Source organism: Hippichthys cyanospilos, chromosome 1, assembly GCF_059441005.1.
Source record: "Hippichthys cyanospilos isolate Australia breed blue-spotted pipefish chromosome 1, RoL_Hcya_1.0, whole genome shotgun sequence".
Lineage (NCBI taxonomy): Eukaryota > Metazoa > Chordata > Actinopteri > Syngnathiformes > Syngnathidae > Hippichthys > Hippichthys cyanospilos.
In genome coordinates, this window is record NC_142369.1 from 30,644,835 (window position 1) to 30,668,343 (window position 23,509).

The window sequence follows — 23,509 nt, forward strand, 5'->3', positions numbered from 1 at the left end:
ATTGTGTGATTGAGGGCTGAGGTTGTGCTACTTATAGTGCTGATGCCCAGTACTGGACTGTTTGTTGTCGTCTAAAGCCAACTACGAGCATGTGTTGTAACCTGGCAGCCCGGTTCAAGGAGAATATGCGCAATGTGTAACAGGGTAATTCTCAGACAGCTCAAATGCCGGCCCAGCTCAATATTTTTGGGGCTTTTTTTTTTTTTTCAAAGGCAATCAACAGATTTCACTGCTTACAATATTGCACATGTCCAGCAGTAATGAAATTAACAATCTCCCTGAGTCTTGTGCTGTGTTTGTGCGTAAATGTAAGCATTTTAAGTGGTAAAAAATAGCCGTCATTACCACTTTCTGTTTGTGACATGCCAACACACCTGCGTGATCAAGATTCTAGTAACATTTAGCAACTTTTCTAGACACAACAAGCCAGTGTTGGGCTCACTGTCAACTAATATTATTATCATTGTTATCATTATCATTAGTAGTAGTACTTTATAACCATAAAATGCATTACTATCAATAAAAGTTTTTAAAAAATAAACTGGCACAATACAGTACAGCACAATGTTGTTTACTCAAGTCCCATACTATCCATATGAAAAAAAAAAACATTTACGCTCGTTACATTTTGAGTCCATGTGGTACCACCAATGATATACTACTGTACTGTATCCGTCCTCTGCAATGACTTTTGTCAGCTGAATTGGAAGTTCAATGGGTTTTCTTTCAAATACGATGTCAACATGTCAAGCTGCGATGTTCAGTTTTATTGGTAACAAGCGACAAATAAAATGGAATGTGACAATTTTTTCTTCCACGTATTCTTGCGCATGAGTCAGCAGGATTTGAAAGGCGCAGAATTCACCTGCAGGAATGTTGTATTTTACAAAGCAAACAGCTAATAAATTGTGGTGTAAAATTGAAGGGGATAGACCAGAGTAGATCATTCAATTCAAAAATCTCTTGTGGACAAAGGGCTAAGTAAACTGTCTTCAGGAAATTGGTATTTAAAGCGTGTATCATTTTTACTTGGTCTTAAAGGGGCCATTTTATGGGAGTTCAACCTTTTTGGTGATTTTTAATGATGTTACAATGCAACTTTCTCACACTAACCACCTCCAAAGTGTTATTTCCCCTCATTGATGCATTTCTAAGCATTTCTTGCTTATTCTGCGGTCTCAGCGCAAGCCCCACCCGAGCATATGAATATGACTTGCAAGAGGTCTGACAACGATAGTATGCCCTCGTACCACCAGTGCAAGAGTAAATACACACCAACTTAATCCACGTCTTTTATTTTCATTTCGTACCCTAGGAGTCGGCCAAGGTAACGGCAATGTTTCACTTATTAGTTACAACGTTTTACTGGATAAAATGCCAAAGTGGCGAAATTGTCTGTTTGGGAGCACATAGCTGGGCAATCAATGGCAGTAGTAATTAGTCCACTCACGGGTGGAACTGTTTATGAATACTAGTTTTCCATGGGACCGTTTTAATAGGACAAACGGCTTAGTGAGTGTGGCTTCTTGACACTGTTTTGCATTTTAATGTTAGTAAGACGCCTGTTTTGGCTCCTTCATTCACACTGCTGGGGTAGTCTGTAGCACTCTGCAAACCTTGTGAGGTTATGTGCTCAAGATGATGGATGGGTGATTGGATGGATGGATAGATGGATGGATGGATGGATAATTCGTGGCTGTCCCGCATTGAATGACGTCATGATGTGATTCAGTGATTCAGTAAACAAGAAATTTCACTTCCGGGTTAGAAATAGTGGTTCCATAAAACTCATATTTATGACAGGAAATCAAATGTGCCAAATACATATATTTCACTCTTGGAAGTTTAATATATCACATGGGCCCTTTAAATGAATTCCTTTTAGGCTCTCGTGTTACTCTGCTGGACCATGCTTTCTGAGAACAATATGTTTTCCTCTTTAGTTTTTGCAATAAATTCTAAATTTTTGGAGCTGCTCCTCAAATTATGAAAACTTGAAATTATCACCATCTGACTGCTGTTGCACGACACTGGAAACAATGAATGTTTGTTTTGCTTTTGTTAAAGTTTAAATTACTTGAACTTGGTATTGTGATATGACGACTTATGGCAGGAATTGAACTAAAAACCGTGTTGTCGCCCTCTGTTAACATTTCCTGTCAAATGGAGCAAAACAAAGTGTTGCTTTTCACACAACCTTATTTTGGGTACTGTTTTGTGGTTAGCACTGAGACAAAACACATACAGAGACAAACATTGTAGAGAAACGCAGCACAAGTGGCGGTGTAGGAGAAATTGTGAAGTTTTGCAGATAGAAGGACGTCCTCAAAACATTTGTGAAAAACTAACAGAGATGCCAAGGACAGCCATCTGTGTTTACAAAAAAATTTGCTACCCGTCTCTGTGTCTGTCCCTCTAGTACTCTGATTCACTGTTCATTTGTTACATATGTTCCCTTTGTGCTATGTAAAATACAAGCACAGCAGTTGAGGACACTTGCAACCGATGAGTGGAACATATGCTCTAGCAGCCTTTTACATTTTTGTTGCCCACAGGAGAGGTACTAAAGTGTGTAAATGTGGATTTAAAACAAAGCCAATAAACACGCTGACAAATTTAGCCGGAGTGCGTTTTTCAAATAGCTGTGGTGAATTTGTGTGGATTGACTTTTGTGCTTTTTTGAATCAATGTAGTGCTGTGCCGAGAGTAAATGCAGTCAGATGCGTTCACTTTTTTTGAGGCAACATGCATGTGTTGCCAACAGATGTGATAACATGCAGTCTAGGATATTGTCATCAATCTTGGATTGTAAGAGTTGCGCATGTTTTTTAATTATACATTAGAACCCGAAGAAAGAATTTGTATCAACTTCCTGCATTTCAACGTTGATGCAGCATGGCCACCTCTATGATGTTGCTTCTTTTTCAAGTGGCTCAACAGTGCCACCTAATGTTACCTCGCTAAAAGCAAGTCAGAGACCATCAGGTACACAGGGCACATTCTTTGGCAAATTCTGAGCACTTAAGCAATATTTGTAACTGAATAAGGCTGACGATTAGGGTTTTGATGAATAACCCAATTATCCAAGAGAGGTTGAATGAGGTGTGCCATAGATTCAGTTGAATGAACTAATCTGCTAAAGTCTTGCCTCTTCTTTTTGCAGGTGTCTGAGGTAGGATCAGAGAAGCTCTTTTCTCCCACCACACCCAAAGGTAGGAGCCCACTTCTTTGTCTGTTCTCCTTCCAGGGTTCACGGCACTGTCTAAATCATGGAAATTCTGCTCCCATATGAAATCCCACAGATAACATTCGGATTCAAATGTGAGCAGACATAAACAGAGCTGAGCAAATGCATGCATATGCATTTGTTTTTTTTTTTGCCAGGGTGAGGGTTGGTGTTTCCTTGCTGACACTGCCAGAGGCTTAGCCCTCTTACATATTGGTTCATTAGAGAGGATTTAGAGCCTCGCTGCCACATGCTCCCTCAAATGGGAATTTCCCCTTAGGCAATACAAGCTCTCTGACAGCAGGCCTGAAACGTAATAGATGCCAAAGAAAAAGAGAAAGAGCTTTGTCAGACACTTCCCCACACTTGGTCTGTGTGTTTTTGCCAATATGTGCCTTATTGCATTGCATTGCTGTGCAAAATGCAAAATTCAATCATGAATGTGAAGTTTAAGTGAGGTGTTAAGCTGTGGATTGAGTGGGGTCAAGGAAGAAGAGGTCTGATCAGATTTATGGTGACAAATTCGGCATGCAGACCACGTCTCCATGGTCAGCCAGAACCCGTGAGCCGTTCCATGAAGAAAAGTTGATAGGAAAGGAGCATAGAGAGCAGCTTAACAAAATTCCTTATTGAGTGCGCAAAACATACTCTAATTGCAGTTTGAATGCTTTGGCGTTTTTGTTGTTGTTGTTTTTTTTAAATTCTATGCCGGGTTAGCTTTTCTCTTGCATAGGTTGTTTTGTTAAATACGCTCAAAACTTTAGGACATTGACTTTATATTACAATACAATCGGTGACTGATTCGGATGTAGAATTAGGATGAAAAATTAGAATTTGTTGTCAGTAAGGAGGAGCCTAAAATGTAACAATGTGTGGCAATATGCCATATTTTCAGAACCTAGCGATACCTGCTTCTGAGGGTATAGTTTCTATCGGTAAATGATCATATTCGTAATTCGAATTTGCTAGTGTTTGTTCCACAGAATGACCCAGAAGCTGTTAGCTTCTGGTTTAGAATGCTGCATAGCTACTGTATGTGTCACATTATAAGTCTTTCAAACAGTCCTGTGGCTCCAAAGGAGCATGCACTTTCTTTTGATCACCAAGCTTGTCAAAGTGGTTGGAGGCACTCGTTCCAAGATATAGTACATATAAAAATGGAATGAGGTGATATTTAATGTTGTGATGTTTGTATTACGATTTCTGAGGTGATGATTTGCCCTGCTTTGCTTGTTTTTGTTGAAAATCATCTTTGAAGTGCAAACACTTGGGATTCAACCTGAGGTCCACAGTCTGTCGGGATAATCAGACAGTGCAACTTAAATAGGTGCAAGTTAAATAGAAGAGAGGACAACCGACATTGTAATTATTGGACGTAAAACACAAAATTTACGCTTTCTTTTGATTTTTTTTCTTTTGTTGGGGTGGGGTGGGTAGACATCATAAGATACCTTGTATTATTTCTGCTTTGGTACTATTTTGATAACCTGCTACAAACTAATAGAACACACTTGCTGTTCTGTTTTCGCAGCGCTTGTGCCTTCTTTGCTGGATGCTGACTGTGTTGATTTTATGGCAGCAGAGGCATAGCAGAGAGAAAGTATTACTCATTTTTGGTTTCCTTTCCTAAAATTGATTTCAGGAAAATACTGTTATTTATGTGTGTGTCTGTGTGTGTATATATATATATATATATATATATATATATATATATATATATATATATATATATATATATATATATATATATATATATATATATATATATATATATATATGGTGGACCTCGGGTTACAGCGTCCCTGACTTACGTTTATTTTCATGTCGCGATGTGGAATACTGAGCGTTTTTGTCCCCTCTTCAAGGTATTTTCCCCGCTTTGCGACAAAAACAACAGTCATGACCCTGGGCTTTGTCTCCATCTGCAGGCGTTTTTAGATAATTGCATTTATTTTGTGTTGCCGTCAATGCCTCCATGCAACGCATCACTACAATGCTGGTCTGCTATTGGTCGGCCTCACTCTTTTCAAAATGGTGGAACAGTAAAGCTTTGTTCTATCATGAGTGGTTACAAAACCGTGCTTTTAACCTTTCAGCCTTACTTTTCACAAGTTTTGGGAAATTATCATTTACCATACAGTGGCCAAAAAATGTAAGTGGGGCACTTGAAAATGTTTGAGACTGTTGAGTATGCTTTGGCAATAGAAAATAAAAGAAGAGCATCCAAACAACAGCTTTGTGATTGAACTGCACCAAATGTTATGCTAACAATGCGGCTAAGCGTCAATTTGTCTGTCATGCAATGTTGTGGTCTTTATTGTAGTTATATTATTTTTAAGAAGTTAAATCATTTATTCATGAACAGCGAACTTACGAAGCACTATTTTGGGATAGTCTCAACAGTAATGCTACTATATACAGTAGGTACATATATCGCATGGTCACATCAACCGTAAAACCTAGGACATCTTGGGATAGCTGGGGAGAAACATTGGTAGAATTGGTAGAAAACTTATCTCTGAAGTGGATTTGTGCCCTTGTAATCCTGATTAATTTTGACCCGTTGTGCTCATTTTAAACAGCGCATTACAGTAAGCGTGAACACAGCAAGCGCCAGGGTGAAACCAGGAGCTTAGCGGCTTTGGGAGGCTTAACTGCAGATGGCATTTTAAGCCGGACTTAATAAATTGTTTCCATTAAACTTACCGGCCCACACATACTGGATTAGAAGAATGGAACAGAGGAGAGCGAGGCAAGGGAGATGCACACAAAAGCCATAATGCATACATACATATTTGACTCTCTGATGTCTTCCAGACGCCCCATGAGAATTTAAAAGCTGGGTAAATGCTGTGGTTGAGGACTCATTTTTAGATCCCATGCTTGTCAGAGATGACAGATGCCCGTTTTTAACTGACTTCAAAACGAGCAAAAAAAAATTGCTATTAATCCCCGTCCCTTTTCTCTTGATCATGGATTTCAAGTATGTATATCACTAAGAGGCAAACAGTGTCGGCCAAGGTAACGGCTCTTTTGATATCGTCAGGTTTTGCTCAAGGTCGCAATTATTCTTAAGACCTCTTTAAGATAGATAGATAGATAGATAGATAGATAGATAGATACTTTATTCATCCCCGTAGGGAAATTCACATTTCCAGCAGTATCCTCAAGTCGAGATATAAAATATGAGAAATAAGTGTACCTTCGACGCTTGAAAGGAATAATATATACTGTATGGCTCATCAGGAAAAATAGAGTTTGGCGCCAGCCACGAGGATAAGCAGTTAAGAAAATGGATGGATTGATATATATATACAGCGGGCCCCCGTGCTACGACATCCCTGCCTACTTTTTTTTTTTCAGCTTACAATGTGGAACGTGACATTTTTTTGACCCCTCTATACGCCATTTTTTTCACGTTATGACAAAAACTTCTCCTCAAACATGGCGGTCGGTGTCAACTGTGAGATGCTCCGCGCTCATACATCTATACTTGCGTCACCGCTTATGTCTATATATATGTATATGTATATATATATATATATATATATATATATATATATATATATATATATATATATATATATATATATATATAGTATACAGTATATGCTGATACATAGATATTCACCATAACCCTACCTTCCTACCTTGTCTCTCCATCGTCACATATTTGAGATTATCTACTGCAAAATCCATGGTCTATGTCAAATCAACCGCCTTGTCTGCAGGTATATGGCCTTTGTTCCAACATTGCTGTTTTTTGTATGTCAATAAAAGTGTTACGGTCGACTCCGCTTCTTTCCCCTTACCTCCTTTCCTTGCAGCTCAATCTTTCAAGAAAATGGAATGCCATTTTCAACGTCTGGATTGTGAATGCCAGACAAGGGAGAGGGGATTGTGGAAATGGAGCATCAAGGTCAGCTGCAGGGGGATTGAGGGCAACTCAGGCATATTGAAGTAGACGAGAGAGCATGTTTGTATTCGTAGGGGCAGCTCTCCCCTGGCCAGGTCAGTGTAATGTATCACTAACCTCAGTGGTCATGGTTCACCTTTTGCAGCCACTCATCTATTAAAGACTGAATGGAGACTAACCTTCAGACAAACTAATACATTTTTGTTTTGTTTTTTTCTTCCAGCATCCAGTTAGAATAGACAGAGGTAGATGGGAAGTGTGGCTTATGGGCAAGAACACTTCAGTGCTGACATGTTGGGAAAAATAAAACCATTACAGTGACAAAGACAAAGTCTGCTGCATACTGAAAACTGACATTAATTTATCAGGACGAGGCCATTGGCAATTCTTGCTTCAAATAAGAGACTCTAAAGTTGTTTGTCCATTTTAATGGTCTCTCCGCCTCCTTTTGTCAGCTCATAACTTCATGGCATTATACTGCAGGGCTGCGGCATTTCAACTTTGAGAATGAATTACTGGAGGTAGAGTCTCACGAGCTGTCAATGGAAAACTCAGTGCACTTCAAAAACTTACTATAACTTGTAATTACATGCAAATAAATGTGTTCTATCGCATCAACTTTTTAAAAATATAATCATAGGTCTAGTAATCACTAATTATGTTACATGGGGAGAGCCGCTCAAATGTAGATAATCACCTGTATCTTTTAGCTATGAAAATAAAATTGCGTAATTCAAATCGAAATTCAAATCGCGTTTTGTTTGACAGTTTGCCCCTTGTATTCAGTCAAGTGAGTTTATGATTTGTACGCCAATCGCAAATAAAAGAGGAAGGGGAAGGAAGTAGAATAAGAAAAAAAGGGAGGTGGGGGGGATTCTGCTCGAAAGCAGGAATGTATCGCAACAGGGTATGGCCATCCGTTTACGAGTTAGGATGCATCCTCTTATTCAAAGCATTTGAAGCATTTGAAGTCAGCCATGAAAAAAAAATGCTAGCAAAGACATTGCGACACAACAAGAATATACTTTGGAGAAAACGGCCTGGAAAGAGCAGCGGTTGTGGCTTCCGTGTGTCGCAGACAGCCCACTGCATGCATCGTGTTTTTGACTGTTGTTAACCCCAGCGCCTGGATCACTGTACTGCATTTTACTTAACTGGTAAAAGTGCATTTGTGGTTGTGTTGAGAAAAAGTGTTGAAAGTGTTTGATTTTAATATGGAGTCCGTACTATTGAGTGTTTTTGTCAGTCATCATTATTTGACGTCCTGCCCACCTTCTGCGTCGATGGACTACACACCTCTGGCTGTGGCTTTCTTTTGTGTCCGCGGAAGTACCTAACCGGCTAACTAACCATATTTTCCCAAGTTGGCTGTATTTGTATTCTCTCTCTCTAGTGCTTGCTACATTGCCATAATACCACTAAGGCCTTGTCTACACATTGCCGGGGTTCTTGCAAACGGCCAGTAAATGTCTCCGATTTGCTCTATTTCCTATATGTGGCCGGCCTTTATTTTTTTCATCAAAGCCGAATGTTTCAAAACCTCTGACCAAAGTGGAGATTTGTCCAAGCATCCGGTTTGGTGGTTGCGTGTAACCAGTCTGATTGGACATATCAGAGGCGGCAGTTGTTTCTGATTGGACAAAATTTGCAACATTACTGCTGCCTAGCGACTTTCATGCTTGTACACAAATTTGATTTTTTTTTTTTTGAGGTCGAAAAGTTGATCAATAAAATTCACTGTTGGACTCTTGTAACTGAAAAGACATGCAATATCACGTAGCATCTGCTTACATAATGGAACAAAAACAAGGAACAGTTAACCTCGAAGACTTACAGTCGAACATGTAATGACAAAATTAAGTTTTTTATTTAAAACAAGAGCCCTGTATGTATTGGCATGTATTGGTATCTTGGCAGAAGGTCAGGGGAACCAAACAAAGCCAATAATGTGTGTTCCCTGGTACTGCTCCAATAAGTGAGCAGGATATGCAAAGACAAACCTGTTTTTATTTTCATACACGACAATTTTATATTGGCTCCAGAAGTATTAATTGTTTGACGTGCCATACTTTCACTGTGTTCAATGTGCTGGCCCATTTTCAACGGGTCTGCTTTGTATACTGATCCTAGTGTGCATGAATTATTCACGTAACCTCTGCTCGATGTTCTGCAACATATTGGGTTGAGCCACGACTTCAGTCACCTCAATTTATTTTAATGGCTGTTAGGTAATACGTGTCAGGATACTTGACACCTGTCAGTCCTCCTATCAGTCCATGTCATCCATCTCCGCAAAGCCTGTGAACTGTCATCAGCTATTGTGACAGAAAGGGGGGTTGACAAAACGAGAAACGATTAGGCCTCTTTGTGTAGCGGCGTGTTTATCGACTGAAAAGGAATCCACATTTAGCTGTGCAGAAGGCGCAATTCGAGGATCACGATTAGGCCGCGACATTTTTTTAGGCAGATTTGTAGTGGTTGTGAGTGGCGCAAATAAAAATAAAACTGCACACCATGGCTCTGACTATGTTTTTAGTTTAGTGTTTTAACACCTGATTGAAGGGGACTCATTTAAAAGTGCTCCAGTTTTTGTTTTGTTTTTTTTTAATCTTATGAGAAATATATATATCAAAGGCAGGTTTATTCTTTGGTCCAAACGTCCAACTGCATCTGAATACATGCTTGCCACATAGTTAGCGGCTAGTGCTAATCTTGGAGACATGTGCTTTATCATAAAATGACAGTGGAATGACAGTTTCAGTCAGCAATTGAATACCATCTTCAAAATAAAAGCTCATTATGTCATTGCTTCGTCGTCCATGTTTGACATGTCTTCCATGGTGCGTCATTTTTTTACCTTGTGCATCACGTGAATAAATACAGTATATGAATGTTGTAGCATCCATGCACATACTAATTAACTCTTTGAATGCCAAGCCTTATCGGAAAAGAAAACCTTTAGAGTGCCTAGTATATTTAGTATTTTCACTCATTCTTTAAGACCGACAGAATATTGTGTGCTTTGTCTATGTAAACATGGGCGGTATCATATGAAAGATTGATTTCCGTTCCTTACATCGAATTACAAGTATGGAGTATATGTGTTGTATGTATGAAAAACACTGCCATCCAATGACCTCAAAAACGTCAGCGGTGTCAGCTACCCTCCATAAAAAAAGAAACATTTTTGATGAGAATTTTATTATTTTTATCAATATCTTAAAAGACGAGATTTCTCGTCCGGGGCACTGACTGAAATAGTTAAAGCCTGTACTCATGGCGAAAGAAAAAAAGATTATTTTTAGGAGCAGCAAGCTGGCACTCTTAAATTATGTTGCGGAAACACTGGGTTGCTTTGAATTTATGAAAGATGTACTGTATGTGCCAAAGCATTAATATATGTTTTCCATGAAACTGGGAATTTCAACCCATATTTAACTTGCTGTAAAAGTACGTCTGTTCATTTTAAATAATTTTAAAGGGACTAAGGTGCAGAACTATAAAATATGTACAGCTCAATTTTCATATTTTGCTTGTATTGGAATTTTTTCCCCCATGGTTACACTGTAGTGTTTTAACACACGTAGAGAGTGTTTAGTTTATTTTAGGGCGGCACAATTAATTGAATTGTAATTGTGATCACAATATTGGCTGCCACAATTAATTCAGCTGATCCTTGGCGGTATAAACAACAGTATGTATGTCAAATCAAGCACTTTTTTTTATCCAACCACCAGGGGGCAATGTTTCCTACATGTTTGCATGACAAAAGCCTCTGTTTTCTCACACTAATATATGCTTTACCAATGTGAAATGCAGTTATACCTAATTCTTAATATATATATATATATATATATATATATATATATATATATATATATATATATATATATATATATATATATATATATATATACATATATATATAGTGCTAGCTGACAAAACTAATTTATAAAAATCTGATTGGCAAAAAAATTGAATAATTTGGTCTGAAATGACCAAAAATGACATTTTGACAGCTAATTGATCAAATTTTGCTTAAAAGTAAATAATGTCCTTGGTTCTAAGTAGGTTTCATTTTTTTTCATTGGTTTGTACGCAGCAAGTAAGTTCGCTCTGGTGCCCTGTATGCCAAGTTCTTGCCTTGTCTTGGGTGATTTTTTATTTAATTACTTATTTTAGTTTATTATTATTTGTAAGTATCAAGCCTAGAAGCTTTGTTTATATACTGCTTGTTTTAAAATAGGGCAATAAATAGACATGTTTGACCAAATATGATGAATAATCGTGATTAATAATCGTGATTTCACGATTGACCAAAGTGAACATGATTGTTATTTTAGCCATAATCGTGCAACCCTAGTGTCTTTAGTATGTTTTACCACTTGCTTTTATTTACCTACATTGCACTTTATCCTATTTTGAGTAAAAAGTGTGGCTTGGAACCCATTATTTGTAAATTAACCTGGATTTCTAGACTATAAAGGACATAATTTGCTTGCACCATATATATATAGTTGGATAATAGTTTTTTTGTTTGTTTGTTTGTTTGGTTTTTACATCATCATTACTGTCCCTTGCATCATTTGCATCCTTCTATCCAGAGATGTAAGGCTTGCGCATGGAATTGATGCCGCACTGCTGCGGCAGAGAGAAAGCATAAACGTCATGTAAACGAGGAAGTGCCATCTGCTGAAAGGAACCAAACACTCCTTTTTGGGAATGTTTGCAAAGATAAAGAAGAGATTTGAGAAAGAATAACTCTACATCATCTGTTTTATCTTAATCTTCCTTCTCCTCCTGCTCTTTACTTGAGGCTCAGACTACTGCAGTGGAGAAAGCATTTTCATTGTTTACGTGGAACAATACATGACCAGTGTCTTTTCACTGCTGTCAAGCCTGAAATGCAAAATGTCGTCTGCGATCACTTAGTATTTATTCAAGCTTATTCAACTCCACTCTGTATGAGACCACATTTTTTCTTACTCCACACATTTGTTTCAGGAGTCATGCTTTCTGCTGTGCACATTTTAAGATAATTTGTGTCAAGTGGCATAGAGCCAATGTTATTTGCAGATGAAGCTGTAACACCCATTTATCTAGACAGATGGTAGACGATTGTGGCCAAACACAGTGCTTGGATAATGTTCTATCATTGGCAAGGGGACAGGCATCAGCGAAGACATTCTTGTGATGATATGAACATGTTGGGGAGCTATTCCCAAAGCTAAAGATTAGAAAAATACTGCCTGGAACAGAAAGGACATCATTTTCTTTAGATTTTATGACACTCATACATTGAAAGCCAACGACAAAGAGGATACTGGTGGGAAAGGAAAGAGGTGAAACTCGCAATCTGGATCCTACACCAGACAGATGTACCACCAGCCTGTCCATAACATACTTTGCGAGTATCTCCAGATGAGTGGTTGTTGTCTACTGTTTTTTGTATCCCTCACTCCATACCTCTCCAGTTGTAAGAGATTAACATTCGTGTTTCTGTCAGTGACCTATCAGAGCCACTCAGTCTAGAAGCAATACCGCAGGCTTGGACTAGAACTGTATGCTTGGTGGGGCCTGGCGGGGGAGGCAAGGGGATCTTAAAGAAGGTTTACTGCAAAACCCAGCGAAAGGCCTGAACTCCACTCGTGGAGAAAGTAGTCCGCCCACATGTTCCACAGAGAAAGAGCTTATGTTTAGTCCAGTATTTCACTTGGCAAATGTGTAATTAATCATCCTTGTGTTTGTTAAATATGTTAGGTGGTAATTCACTCAGACACAGGGGCCTCCATTTTAGCCATTTCAGGGAAAGGTAAAAAAAAAAAAAAAACATGCACCGTGTGGTCTCCTACAATAATCAAACAGTCATCTGTTTTACTGTTGTTTTTGGCTACCGTTAAACTCCCTGCTCTGGGCCGTGGAGGGGCCCCGTATGGCCTCTGACTAACTGTACTGTAATACACCATTCAACAGAGCATTGGGTCCAACCTCTATGGGGTGTTGAATTTGTGCTGCAGGAGTGTGATTAAAAGGATGTTTGCTTTGAGATCCAGGGCAGAATCATGGAAATCATAGCAAAGTTATCTCTCTCTCTCGCTCATATATATATATATATATATATATATATATATATATATATATATATATATATATATATATATATATATATATATATATATATATATATATATATATATATTCCACAGTTGGAATTCGCCATAGGGTGGACAATCCAAACCTGTAAATTAGCTAATGTGTGTAAAAGTAAAAAAAAAAAAAAAAAAAGTAAAAACATCACAATTTTACATACATTTTAAAAAGTTGTATTAAAATAGTATAGTAAGTTCTGCTTATATATAATATACATGCATACAATTGAATAGCATGAATAAAAAAATGTAAACAGGCTTTATATACCTTCAGGTGAAGTAACGAGCTTGTTATGGCCATATTCACTAGTGAGGGTAGCCTAGCCTAGGTTAGCCTAGCTTAGGCTTCTTTGTATTTCTTGACTGTCTCCAGCTTCGTTTCCATTTATATCATCTTCTTACTTCTCTCTTTACCATCACTAGCAATCTTGGGACCAATGGCTAACCAATTAAAGTTTGAATTAAGCACTAAAAAGCACAATAAATACCATATTGAAAGCACGATCAAGTCTTTAGGCAGCCATCTTTGTGACCCCGTCCACCGACCAATAGCAGACCAGCATTTTCGTGACCCCTGTGACACCGACCAATAGTATCCTAGGGAGTCGTGACAGCGACCAATAGTAGACCAGCACTGTAGTGACGTAAGCAGTGGCACACTAACCGCCATGTTTGAGGTGTTGTCGTAAGGCGAAAAAAATGGCGGGCAAAATAAAAATATATATATGGCTAGCTCTTTGAGGGAACATTATGCGAAATTGCGTTGGTTGAGTACGTTGTATGTTGAAACTTAGTGATTTCTGACTTCAATGTTCTTCTTGATGAGTGGACACTTCATAACTTGTGCATTATTTTCCCAGAGCAGTAAAAGCAATTGTATTTACAAACCCTTAAATAGCCTAAGTACTTTCATTTTCTAAAAGCATATGTTATCTTTTTTGATATGAAATGGGTGCTGACCCCTCAGGAAGTCGCAAAAAGCCATAGGCTCCTTACCAGCTGTACCGCGCCATTTGCTGGCAGGTCTGCCTATTGCTGACCTAATCCTGGTAGCAGGTGCCACTCGAGTCTCAAAGTGGGGTGTTGTTTTTCAGAGAGAATGGGCCATCTGGGTCTCAATACTTTATGGTGCCTTAAACACACTCTTGAATGTGACACTCTCAACGCGTACCTTCACAATAATCTAAAAGCTGGAAGCAAAACAGAGAATGAAGGCTTTGACAAGTGTTAACAAGGTTTGATGCAGTGTTTCGTCACAGATTCTTGAAGTGAGACACACTCCAGGGTTTAATTTGGATGTCTTAAATGTTTTTAGTGTTGTTTTGTCGCCTGATGTCAAATATTTTTGCCTCAGTTAGCATTTGTCAACTAAAGCTGTGCGTTTCAATTTGCACTCTGCTTACGTTAAACATACTCGCATGTATGTACATACGTACATTGTGGGTCTGGACAATAAGCAAAGAACATCTCTTTTTTATTTTTTATTTATTTTGTCACTGCCCGAAGAGAGGTGGAACAGGCTCCAGTGGACCGGCAACCCTAGTGAGAGTAAGGGTGAAAAATTGATGGATGGATCTATTTGTATATTTATAGTTATTTTCTTTATCGTTATTGCCACCTTCAAATGCACCTGTGAAAGGTTATGTAAGCTCAACATTCCTGGCTTTTAAAGGTTATCGTCAAACACCTTGACATTGGCTCCTGAATGGCAATGAATACATGTGAGAAGCCCAAGCACATCTTGTGAGACTCAACACTTTGATGTCTGTAAAGGTGTTTGTTTTACCCCACCCTTCCATTCGGCGCTAAATTGCAATGACTGCTTATGTCAAAACAATGTACAAGGTATAGTGAATGGTTAGGAGCTGTCAGCTTCCTATAGTTGCCTTGCTTTCAGACTAGGGACTACAATTTGAGACACTGAAGGAGAAAAAGAAAAACAAGCATGCTCTTTCAGCCCACTGTCATGCCTCTTAGGATTTGTTGATGGATTTTCACCCAGCCATTTCCCTTCCATTGATAAGTAATCAGTACAGCACTAAAAGATAATATTATATCCACTTAGTGGCCTGTGGGCTTTATACACGTTCATACATGAATGAAGGCTGAAAGCAACACTGTGTTTACATAGCCGAGCACTCATCCTCTCCATCGTGACTTGGACTTGTAAGCCGACGCTCCCTCTTTTCTACCTTTCACGTACTATTCTTTGGTCTTCATCCCGTCTTTCCTGCTTTTTTCTTTTGCCTTCTTCAAGAAATGTGAGCCAGCTGGTGGGCTAATAGTGGATGTTTTCCTGTGGAGGACCAAAGTGATCCAGCTAAGGTGTTATGAAAGCTTAAGTAAAGCTGACACGCTGCTGAAGAGCTACAACCCACGCGGAGCTTCGTAACAGCCTGTGGGGAGATTCTGAAAAGGTCCTTAAATGAATGGGAGACACAAGGAGGCTGCCACTGTCCTCCCACTGGTGTCCCATGATATAGGAGGCAGTAGTTAAGTCCTTTATTAGACGTGGCACGCGCTGTCTCCAGTCACCTTCATAATTGTAGCGCCATGTCCATTGCCGTAATCAACTGAGACAGCTGTCGCTGCGGCGTTCAAGTCCATTGGGCAGGCGTGTCATGCTAATTAATGAAATGATAAGCTAGTGCTTGCAACATTTAACAAATAACTCCTGAAAACGCCCCTTCCTTTCAAACCGCATTTATCTCCGAGGTTCAGCGGGCCTCAATCTCTTCCCGGCCTACGGAGACCACTAGGTAAGAGAGGTCACCAGGGTCAGTGGCAGTCAATAGGGTCAAATTCCAAACTGTCAGGGTGGACCGTCTTGAAGAAGCATTAGACTTGGCTTTTCTGTTGAACGTTCAATGTTGCGCTCCCTATTATTTAGGATGGCTCAGTACCACTGACCTTAGACGACCTGCTTATGTTCACAGGAAGCTGAGACTGATGGCAATGTCCCTGGGAACACATGAGCTTTGCGAGAAACTGTCCTTCAGAGGGGAAGAGGAGACAGCGATTAAGGGCTGAGCGGGCAAGTGAAGGGGGTGTGAAGGTTTATTGCTTGTCTGCAACACTTCATAGCAAGGGTTAATGAAGGTTTAACTTTGCTTTTAAACCCACTGGACCGTGTATGATATAAAAAGATTTGGACAGTTAACATCTACACCCATCTTCCTGTCTTTCTATCTCTCTCTTTCTCCCTTGAGCTAAATGTGTTCTCCGCCTCTCTCTTCCCTCCCACATATGCACCATGAGAGGGTGGATGGCATCTGTGTTGTGCACCATATGGCGGCAGTTAGAATTGGGATCTGATATGAGCCTGAATAGTGGATTCTGCCCAGCTTGAGCTGCCAGCTCTCTAAAATGAGCATTAGATTCTCAATTTATGCCTGGGCTTTGACTGTAAACGTGTTACGGCTTAACACCAATCCCCATTCTGCCTCCATACACTCGCTTTGTCAATTGCTGTGAGAGGACAGGGGAATAATTGATGTGTGCCAGCTGTCCCTTCTCTTTAGCTATCTTGGCCTGATTCCTACATGTCCACTGTACTATTAACATAATTTGAAAAGGAGAAAAAAAAGCCTGTTGTCAGCTTGAGGACGCTTAAGGAAGATTAAACCCTGTGAAGAAAAGCAGGCCGTTACACACGTCTCTAATAATATTAATATTAGCAGTATGGCCAATCAACTTTGCTTCGCCACTCCATTCTCGCAGTATTAAATCATTTGGTTTCAAATCATCCATGTCTTTCATAGGGCCAAATGTCTTTTAGCAGAAGTGTTGATTAGAAACTTTCCTGCCTTCTTTTAGTAGCTGAGCTTTGTGAAGTTTTCGTTCCAAACAGAGGAGCATTAACGTAATCATTGAGTGCTCATCCATCAAGTAGCAGCAAAATATTCTGCCAAGCAAAGCCAGCAGGGTAGGGATCAAGACAGTGTGAGTTCTCGCACACTATTCAGTAACGTCTTTTCCCTGATATCCTACTCCATTTGAATATCTGTCTGCTCGTGGCCTCGTTTCATCAGTGCTGCCATGAATGGAGTCAACCACCGTGTTTGCCTAGTAAATGAGAACACTCGATGGCCTCAAGTCTCTCCTAACACTCAGTGTTTTCACCAATCTTTTCAAAAGGGAAAATTTCCATACGGCTGTATCGAGTCAGGGGGGAAAAAAAAGTGATTTGCGTAAAGGTTGTGTTTCCCTGTCTCATGTATGAATTGGCATCGTGTCATCAGTGGGCAAGAAATTTATGGAACACTGTTATTTGCATGCTCGGCTTTGTTTGTAAAAGTTTTAATTCAAAGGTATATAATATTCTCCAAAGACCGCTTCTTCATTCGTAAGGTCGTTGGTTTCATTTTGTAGGTAGCCAGGTGTCTGTTGGAAATAAATTAAAAAATGCTTCAAAAGGACTGGTTTTCAAAGGGAACCCATTTGGTATTCAAATCAGGTGTTAGTGTGCAGCACTGGCCTTCGGAGCTTCTACCTTTACCTTTTGTTCTTGACATGGAACGTGGCAGCAGACCTTTAGATTGATCTATTCTTTATGATGCCTAGCCTATCATAATCTAAGTCAGGGTCAGGACTTTCTCAAATGTTCAATGTTGAGCATGAGCATAGGCAAAGACGACATTGGACTGGATTTGTGCAAGTTCTCCATTTACCCAACAACAACAAAAGGGGCTCACAAGTGAAGGGTGTGGAAGGCCGGAACAGCTGTGTAGCAACACTTGGCTCACATCTCCCACTGGACACATAAGTCATTCCTAGCGAAACTCACTGGCCTGTTTGCTCTTTTAGTTTGTCTGTCTCCCTAATTTTCCCATCCATGAGTCCCCCTCATGCTATACCTCTCCAACAAAAGGCAGGTACAAAAACTCTTTTCCCAGGCGCACAGCCATGGCAAAAATTCTGAAAAGATCAATATTGGAATGAGATGTCGTTTTGGGAGCAGCCTTGCAACATCACCCAAGGGACTTTTTGCTTCCCCCTAGTGCACTAACCCAGCTCACGGGAGGGGTGTCTTACGCACTCCTACCAGCTGCTTAGTTCTGCAGAACAAGGCTTCAAACAGCATGTTGTTACATTCTTTCTGTGTTTGCATGATTTACACAAATGTCCTTAATGTGCTTGTTCTGCTTCCAATATATGACCAGAGGATCGATACTAAATTTGGCAGTGCAGTGAAATCCCTTGAGCAATACTTGACAGCCGATTTAGCTGTGAGGAGTTTTATTTATTTATTTTTTTTAACTAACAGTAGCTGTGTTCACATTGGCGACACAGGGAACGTTCAGAGGTCTGGGGATAGATTCCGGCCTTCCTGTGTGTAGTTTGCATGTTCTCCCTGTGCCCATGTGGGTTTTCTCTGGGCACTCTGGTTTCTTCCCACATACTGAAAAAACATGCATGGAAAGTCTACTGGACACTAAACTTTGCCCCATCTACTCCCAGAAGACAGCTGGGATAGGCACCAGCACAGCAGTGACTCTAGTGAAGATAAGGACGGACGGACGAGTTCCAAGATTATCCTCAGAGGATATCCTGAGATATCCTTGTTACCCTATTTTCTAATTGCTGCCTATATTTTCAGTAATTACATACCTTGCCATTTCACCTGATCTCCTATATGGTATATTGCTCTACACAGTGGAGAATAATGGAATTTAAAATAAATAAATAAAATTTACAAAGCTATATTGCCACCAAAGGCCGCTGCTTCACCACTTCTATCAGGAGAACACAGCACTTGATTTTTTTTTTTTTTCTGAAAACAAAACCATGAAAAGAAGCCCATACCTTTTGTGTTTTTAAACTTTATACCATTTTTTCATTTCTACTTGTGTGGATAGGGACAGGCATTTTGTAATAATATTACAACTGTAACCCCGTTTTTGTCCGCACTCCATTGTGCCCCTGCATGTCTGCTGGCGCCTTCACTTGCTGAGTGATTTTAATGAGGGCTATGTTGGTCGGAGTTGATACCTTCTTGCCTCTATTAGACCCTATTAGAATCATCATTAGGATATTCCAGTGCTCACTGTGGCTTCACAGCCTTAATATTAGAAATGTATTTTTTATTTTCTGGTGAGACTTGATTTTCTGTTGCTCGCATTTCATATGTCTGCAAGAACACATTGCCATGGCAACATCCCCCAATGAAGACATTTTGACTAAGGCTGTTTGCTTTTTTTGCCAATGTTCCATATTTTCTCTTTGGCGATGAGATTCTCGTTTATTAGTGGAATTTTTATTGGGTTTGTCACAATTTAGGTTTTGTTAGTCTCCTTTACTGTTACCAGAAGGAGCAAGATGCAAATAGCTTACAAGTGATAGAAAATTGTGATTTTCTAGAAATTCTACAAACAATTATTTGTAAATTAAATGTAATCTTCATCTTCCACTTAATATTCATCTTTACTACAGCTGTTCCTTTCTATATTGTGAGAAATCATTAACATAATCAGTGTCTTTACGTAAACTTGTCACTCTTCGTATTACTCTTTGCATAAAAAGGTAGCTCTCAGTTTCAAAACGGTGGGTGATCCCTGATCCAGACGTTTTAGGATCCTCAAAAGATAAACAGGACTTTAGTACAAAACAAGGTATTCACTTTGTAGTTTGCATATCAAACGCTGCCTAGGTTTGTATCCAATGACAATGCGAACTAAGTCGTTTTCATTGAGGACCATTTTGGGATAAGAACTGCAGCCTTTTGGAAGTCTAATTTCTAACTCTTCCCATGTCTTTTTTTTTTTTAAGGACTTACTGTGTCTTTATATGGATGTCACAAATTTCACTCTGGGTACAGATGTTACAGTCTCATACCATTTGCTTTTTTTAAATTAAAGCTGACATTATGATTCATAAGGGGTTTGTAATAACACCTAGATGAACAGCATCCAATCATGACTTTTTTGTGATGTTTCCCATGCTTCAATTGTGAATAATTGTCAATTACAGTAATCTAAGAGGCACATTGATGGACGACTGACTAAAGACTTAAACAGTTCTTAGGCTTTTCTCAGAGTACCTTGAGGCCATTTCCAAAATCTTCTGAAAGATCATGTAGGGGAGACATGACAAAACAGTGAGAGTGAGGCCCAGATTGCAGGCTACAACATCTCTTCATAGCACGATTGAAACATAATTATTTCATGCCAGATTGTATGCTGAGCAAAGCCCTGAATAGGGGCGGCATTTAACTTTAATTAACTGTGATTTATTCATACTGACTGGATCGCAAGGAGAAATTGGATCATCTGATTATAGTCAAGCAGCAAAATGACCTGATTAAACACTTAACAGAGCCGAAGAGCAGGGAGTCATGAGGAATCTAGGAAAGGAGACATGAGGGCATCAAAAAATGTGTTATGTTTCGTTCATCATTGATGTAGTTCTCTGCATCCACATATTACCATTCCTCGCTTGTGCAGCTCTGGACGCCTTTCAACATGAGGAGTTACTGAATCAAATTAGGATATGGCTCATAATCAGACAAGGACTGAACAATTTATCGTTTTGTGCACCAAAATCGGGACATCATACAAGGAGATTTTAATCCCGAGTTCACCAATTAGATCACACGTGCGGCAGTCAGGTTAAAAAAAAGCATGGCCTCACACATTCTCTCGCAAATGAGTCCTTTCTTGGGTGCTTAGCAATGCTAGGCGCTAAGCTATTCTGCACTGCAGCAGTACAGACTTCATGTGTGTCATATGTAAGCCCATGGGCAGGAGCAATGGGCTGCAAGACAAAAATACTGTCTTTGTTGACAAACTATCCCACGAACAACTAACGCTTTCACCTAAAGCAAATGAGGAGTCTCTAAGCATGCTAATCACTATTGCTAATCAAAATTGATTATTATGGATAAGATGAACCAAAGTGGTTAGACACAAGTTCTAATCATCAAATTATCATTTGCCTCAATACCTTTGCCCATAAACCGTAGACTATACCCTTGAATAACACATTCTATTCTCACAGTGGCTTGGTCTCTGCCCTTAGGTGTTCCGGCGAATGAAAATCTTGAGTCTAAGAGTTGTAGCTCAACCAAAGTGTCCGGTCTTCAGCGCAGCCGGGATCGGAACAACACCGCGGTACCGTTTGTACCCCCGCTGCCCAGCCCTACCCCGGCCTCAGCGCCCACCGGCTCTCCGGCCCCCGCTGCAGCCGCGGCGCCCCTGGGATCTCCTCGATCCCGCCTCCTGACCCCGTCTCCTCTCAGCGTAAAGAGGGAGCCACAAGGTCCACCCCCTGTTCCTTCCCCTTCCCTGGTGAGGGCACCACCCCAGTTCTACTCTCCTCACCCACACTCCCAGCAGGAGCCCTGTGTCCATCCCCCCCCACAGCCCCACGCCCGGCCGCTAATAAACCATCAAGTGCACCACCCGCTGCAGTACAGCCTCCACGACATCAGGTAGGTGTAAATGAGATCCAAATGACTTACAGAGGTGTGTCAGATACCATAGGATCTTATCCTCCATTTAATTACAGCTTGACCAAATTGCACAATAACTGCAACATATATACCTTATTGCAAATGTTTTCACATTGAGTGTGAAACCTCCCGTTGTCATGAAAAAGCTATAACGGCTGTGCATTGCAGCCGCAATCTCGCTCCTTGTCCTTGTAAAGGCTGTGAGCAACGAAATAAACCGTCACACTTTCCAAACCCGTGTATCACAGTCCATGGGACGAGATACTGTGAAATCACATACGCCGCACAATATTGACTTTTTTCCCCCCACGAAAATAGATTTTCCGCCACCCTTGCAAGATTTATTGTTTTTCATTTAACCATTTCCTCCTTTATGATGTCAGGGCACATTCTTCCCTCACCTCAGAAAGAGGCTTTATTGCATTGCCGTTCTTGTCGACTCTATTATCATTTGATTGAAAATGTTGGTGATTTCCATAGAAGTGCATCATGCTTCTAATTTTCATGTATTGTTAAGGTTGTTTAATCAATCATATAAACGTCCATCTAACATTCTGGCATTTTTGTCTTCAGCCACCAGAGCAGTCCTGTTCTTTCTAGGCATCACCTCACTCCATCTCAACACCACCCACACAGTGGACTGCCATCCTCGGCCCCCACCTTGCCTCTGTCCATAGCCAACCTCTCTACCTCGCACTATTCCTCCCTACGGAGCCCGGCACATCGCCATTCGGCCATGTTTGCAACCCCGGCCACTCTGCCTCCACCACCAACCTTACCTACCAACAGTTTAGTGGTGCCCGGGCACCCTGCGGGTACTCCCTACCCAGGTAATGCTGCAAACACCTCACCACAGATAAAAACCTGGTTTGCTCAGAGTTTGATTCGAACATACCCAACTACATCAAACATTGACAGCAGTGCTTGTGTTATTATGTTACAAGTAACAATACAGTGATCCCTCCTACTTCGCGGTCTCAGATATCGCGGTCTCAGTACTTGGCAGGTTTTTCCAAAATATTTCAAAATCAAAAAATAATTTAAAAAAAATGCGAAAAAAATGGAAAAAAATTGAAAAAAGCAAAAAAGTACATGATACAGTGCTGTATTCATCAAATAAGTAATATTAGTTAATAACTATGTTAAGAATTCTTCAAGCGTTAGAGTTCGTGACGTTTTTTATCTTATTTTTAAATGCATGCTTTTAATTTGTCGGGTCGCGTTGCATTTCCGTTTCCTATTTTACGTTCTCGGTGCGTCATTCGGCTCGTTACGGTGACGTAGTGAATGACAACGTAAGCTCATTTTTATAGGTTAATATTATTTCTGTTGATAACGCACGCTATTGCCTATGTTTAGTAAGCGATGAGTGTGTATGTGTATGTGTTCGTTTGTGTAGAGGTTGCACTTTATAGTTAGTAGCTGTTAGTTGTTGCTAATCCGCTAATGTCGGCTAAAAATACAGTCAATTCATAGATTAAGTGTTTATATGTTAGTTGACTGACTTTAACATTGTTGTTGATTTATTTTTCAACAGATACTACATGATACACCATACATAAGCCAAAATAAATGTGAAGTTCAACGTGAAGATTTGCGTACTCTTTCACCGGAGTCTTGGTGCAGATAACCAGTCTTGAGAACAAATTCTCAACAAACTGGATTGTTTATGGTTATTGCGGCTATATTGGGGCGTACATAGAAATCTAGGAACTGATACCCTTTTTCGCAGGTTTCAGACTTGGCGGCAGGTTGACACCCCCCATTAA

At 39.9% G+C, this 23,509-nt stretch overlaps 1 protein-coding gene across 6 annotated transcripts in view; it reads left to right on the forward strand.

Annotated features, from left to right (window-relative positions):
* Positions 1-23,509, forward strand: part of LOC148430084 (autism susceptibility gene 2 protein-like) — a 60,939-nt gene that overhangs the window by 19,583 nt on the left and 17,847 nt on the right. For 5 of the 6 annotated variants that reach the window (XM_088408016.1, XM_088407992.1, XM_088408001.1 and 2 more), the window contains exons 2-4: positions 3,164-3,212; positions 21,308-21,719; positions 22,314-22,570. In XM_088408016.1, the coding sequence (XP_088264142.1) occupies positions 22,477-22,570 (94 nt within the window). In that variant the 5' untranslated portion in view covers positions 3,164-3,212; positions 21,308-21,719; positions 22,314-22,476. Of the gene's footprint in view, positions 1-3,163; positions 3,213-21,307; positions 21,720-22,313; positions 22,571-23,509 lie in introns of those variants that run through there. The other variant, XM_088408042.1, reaches the window with a different exon arrangement.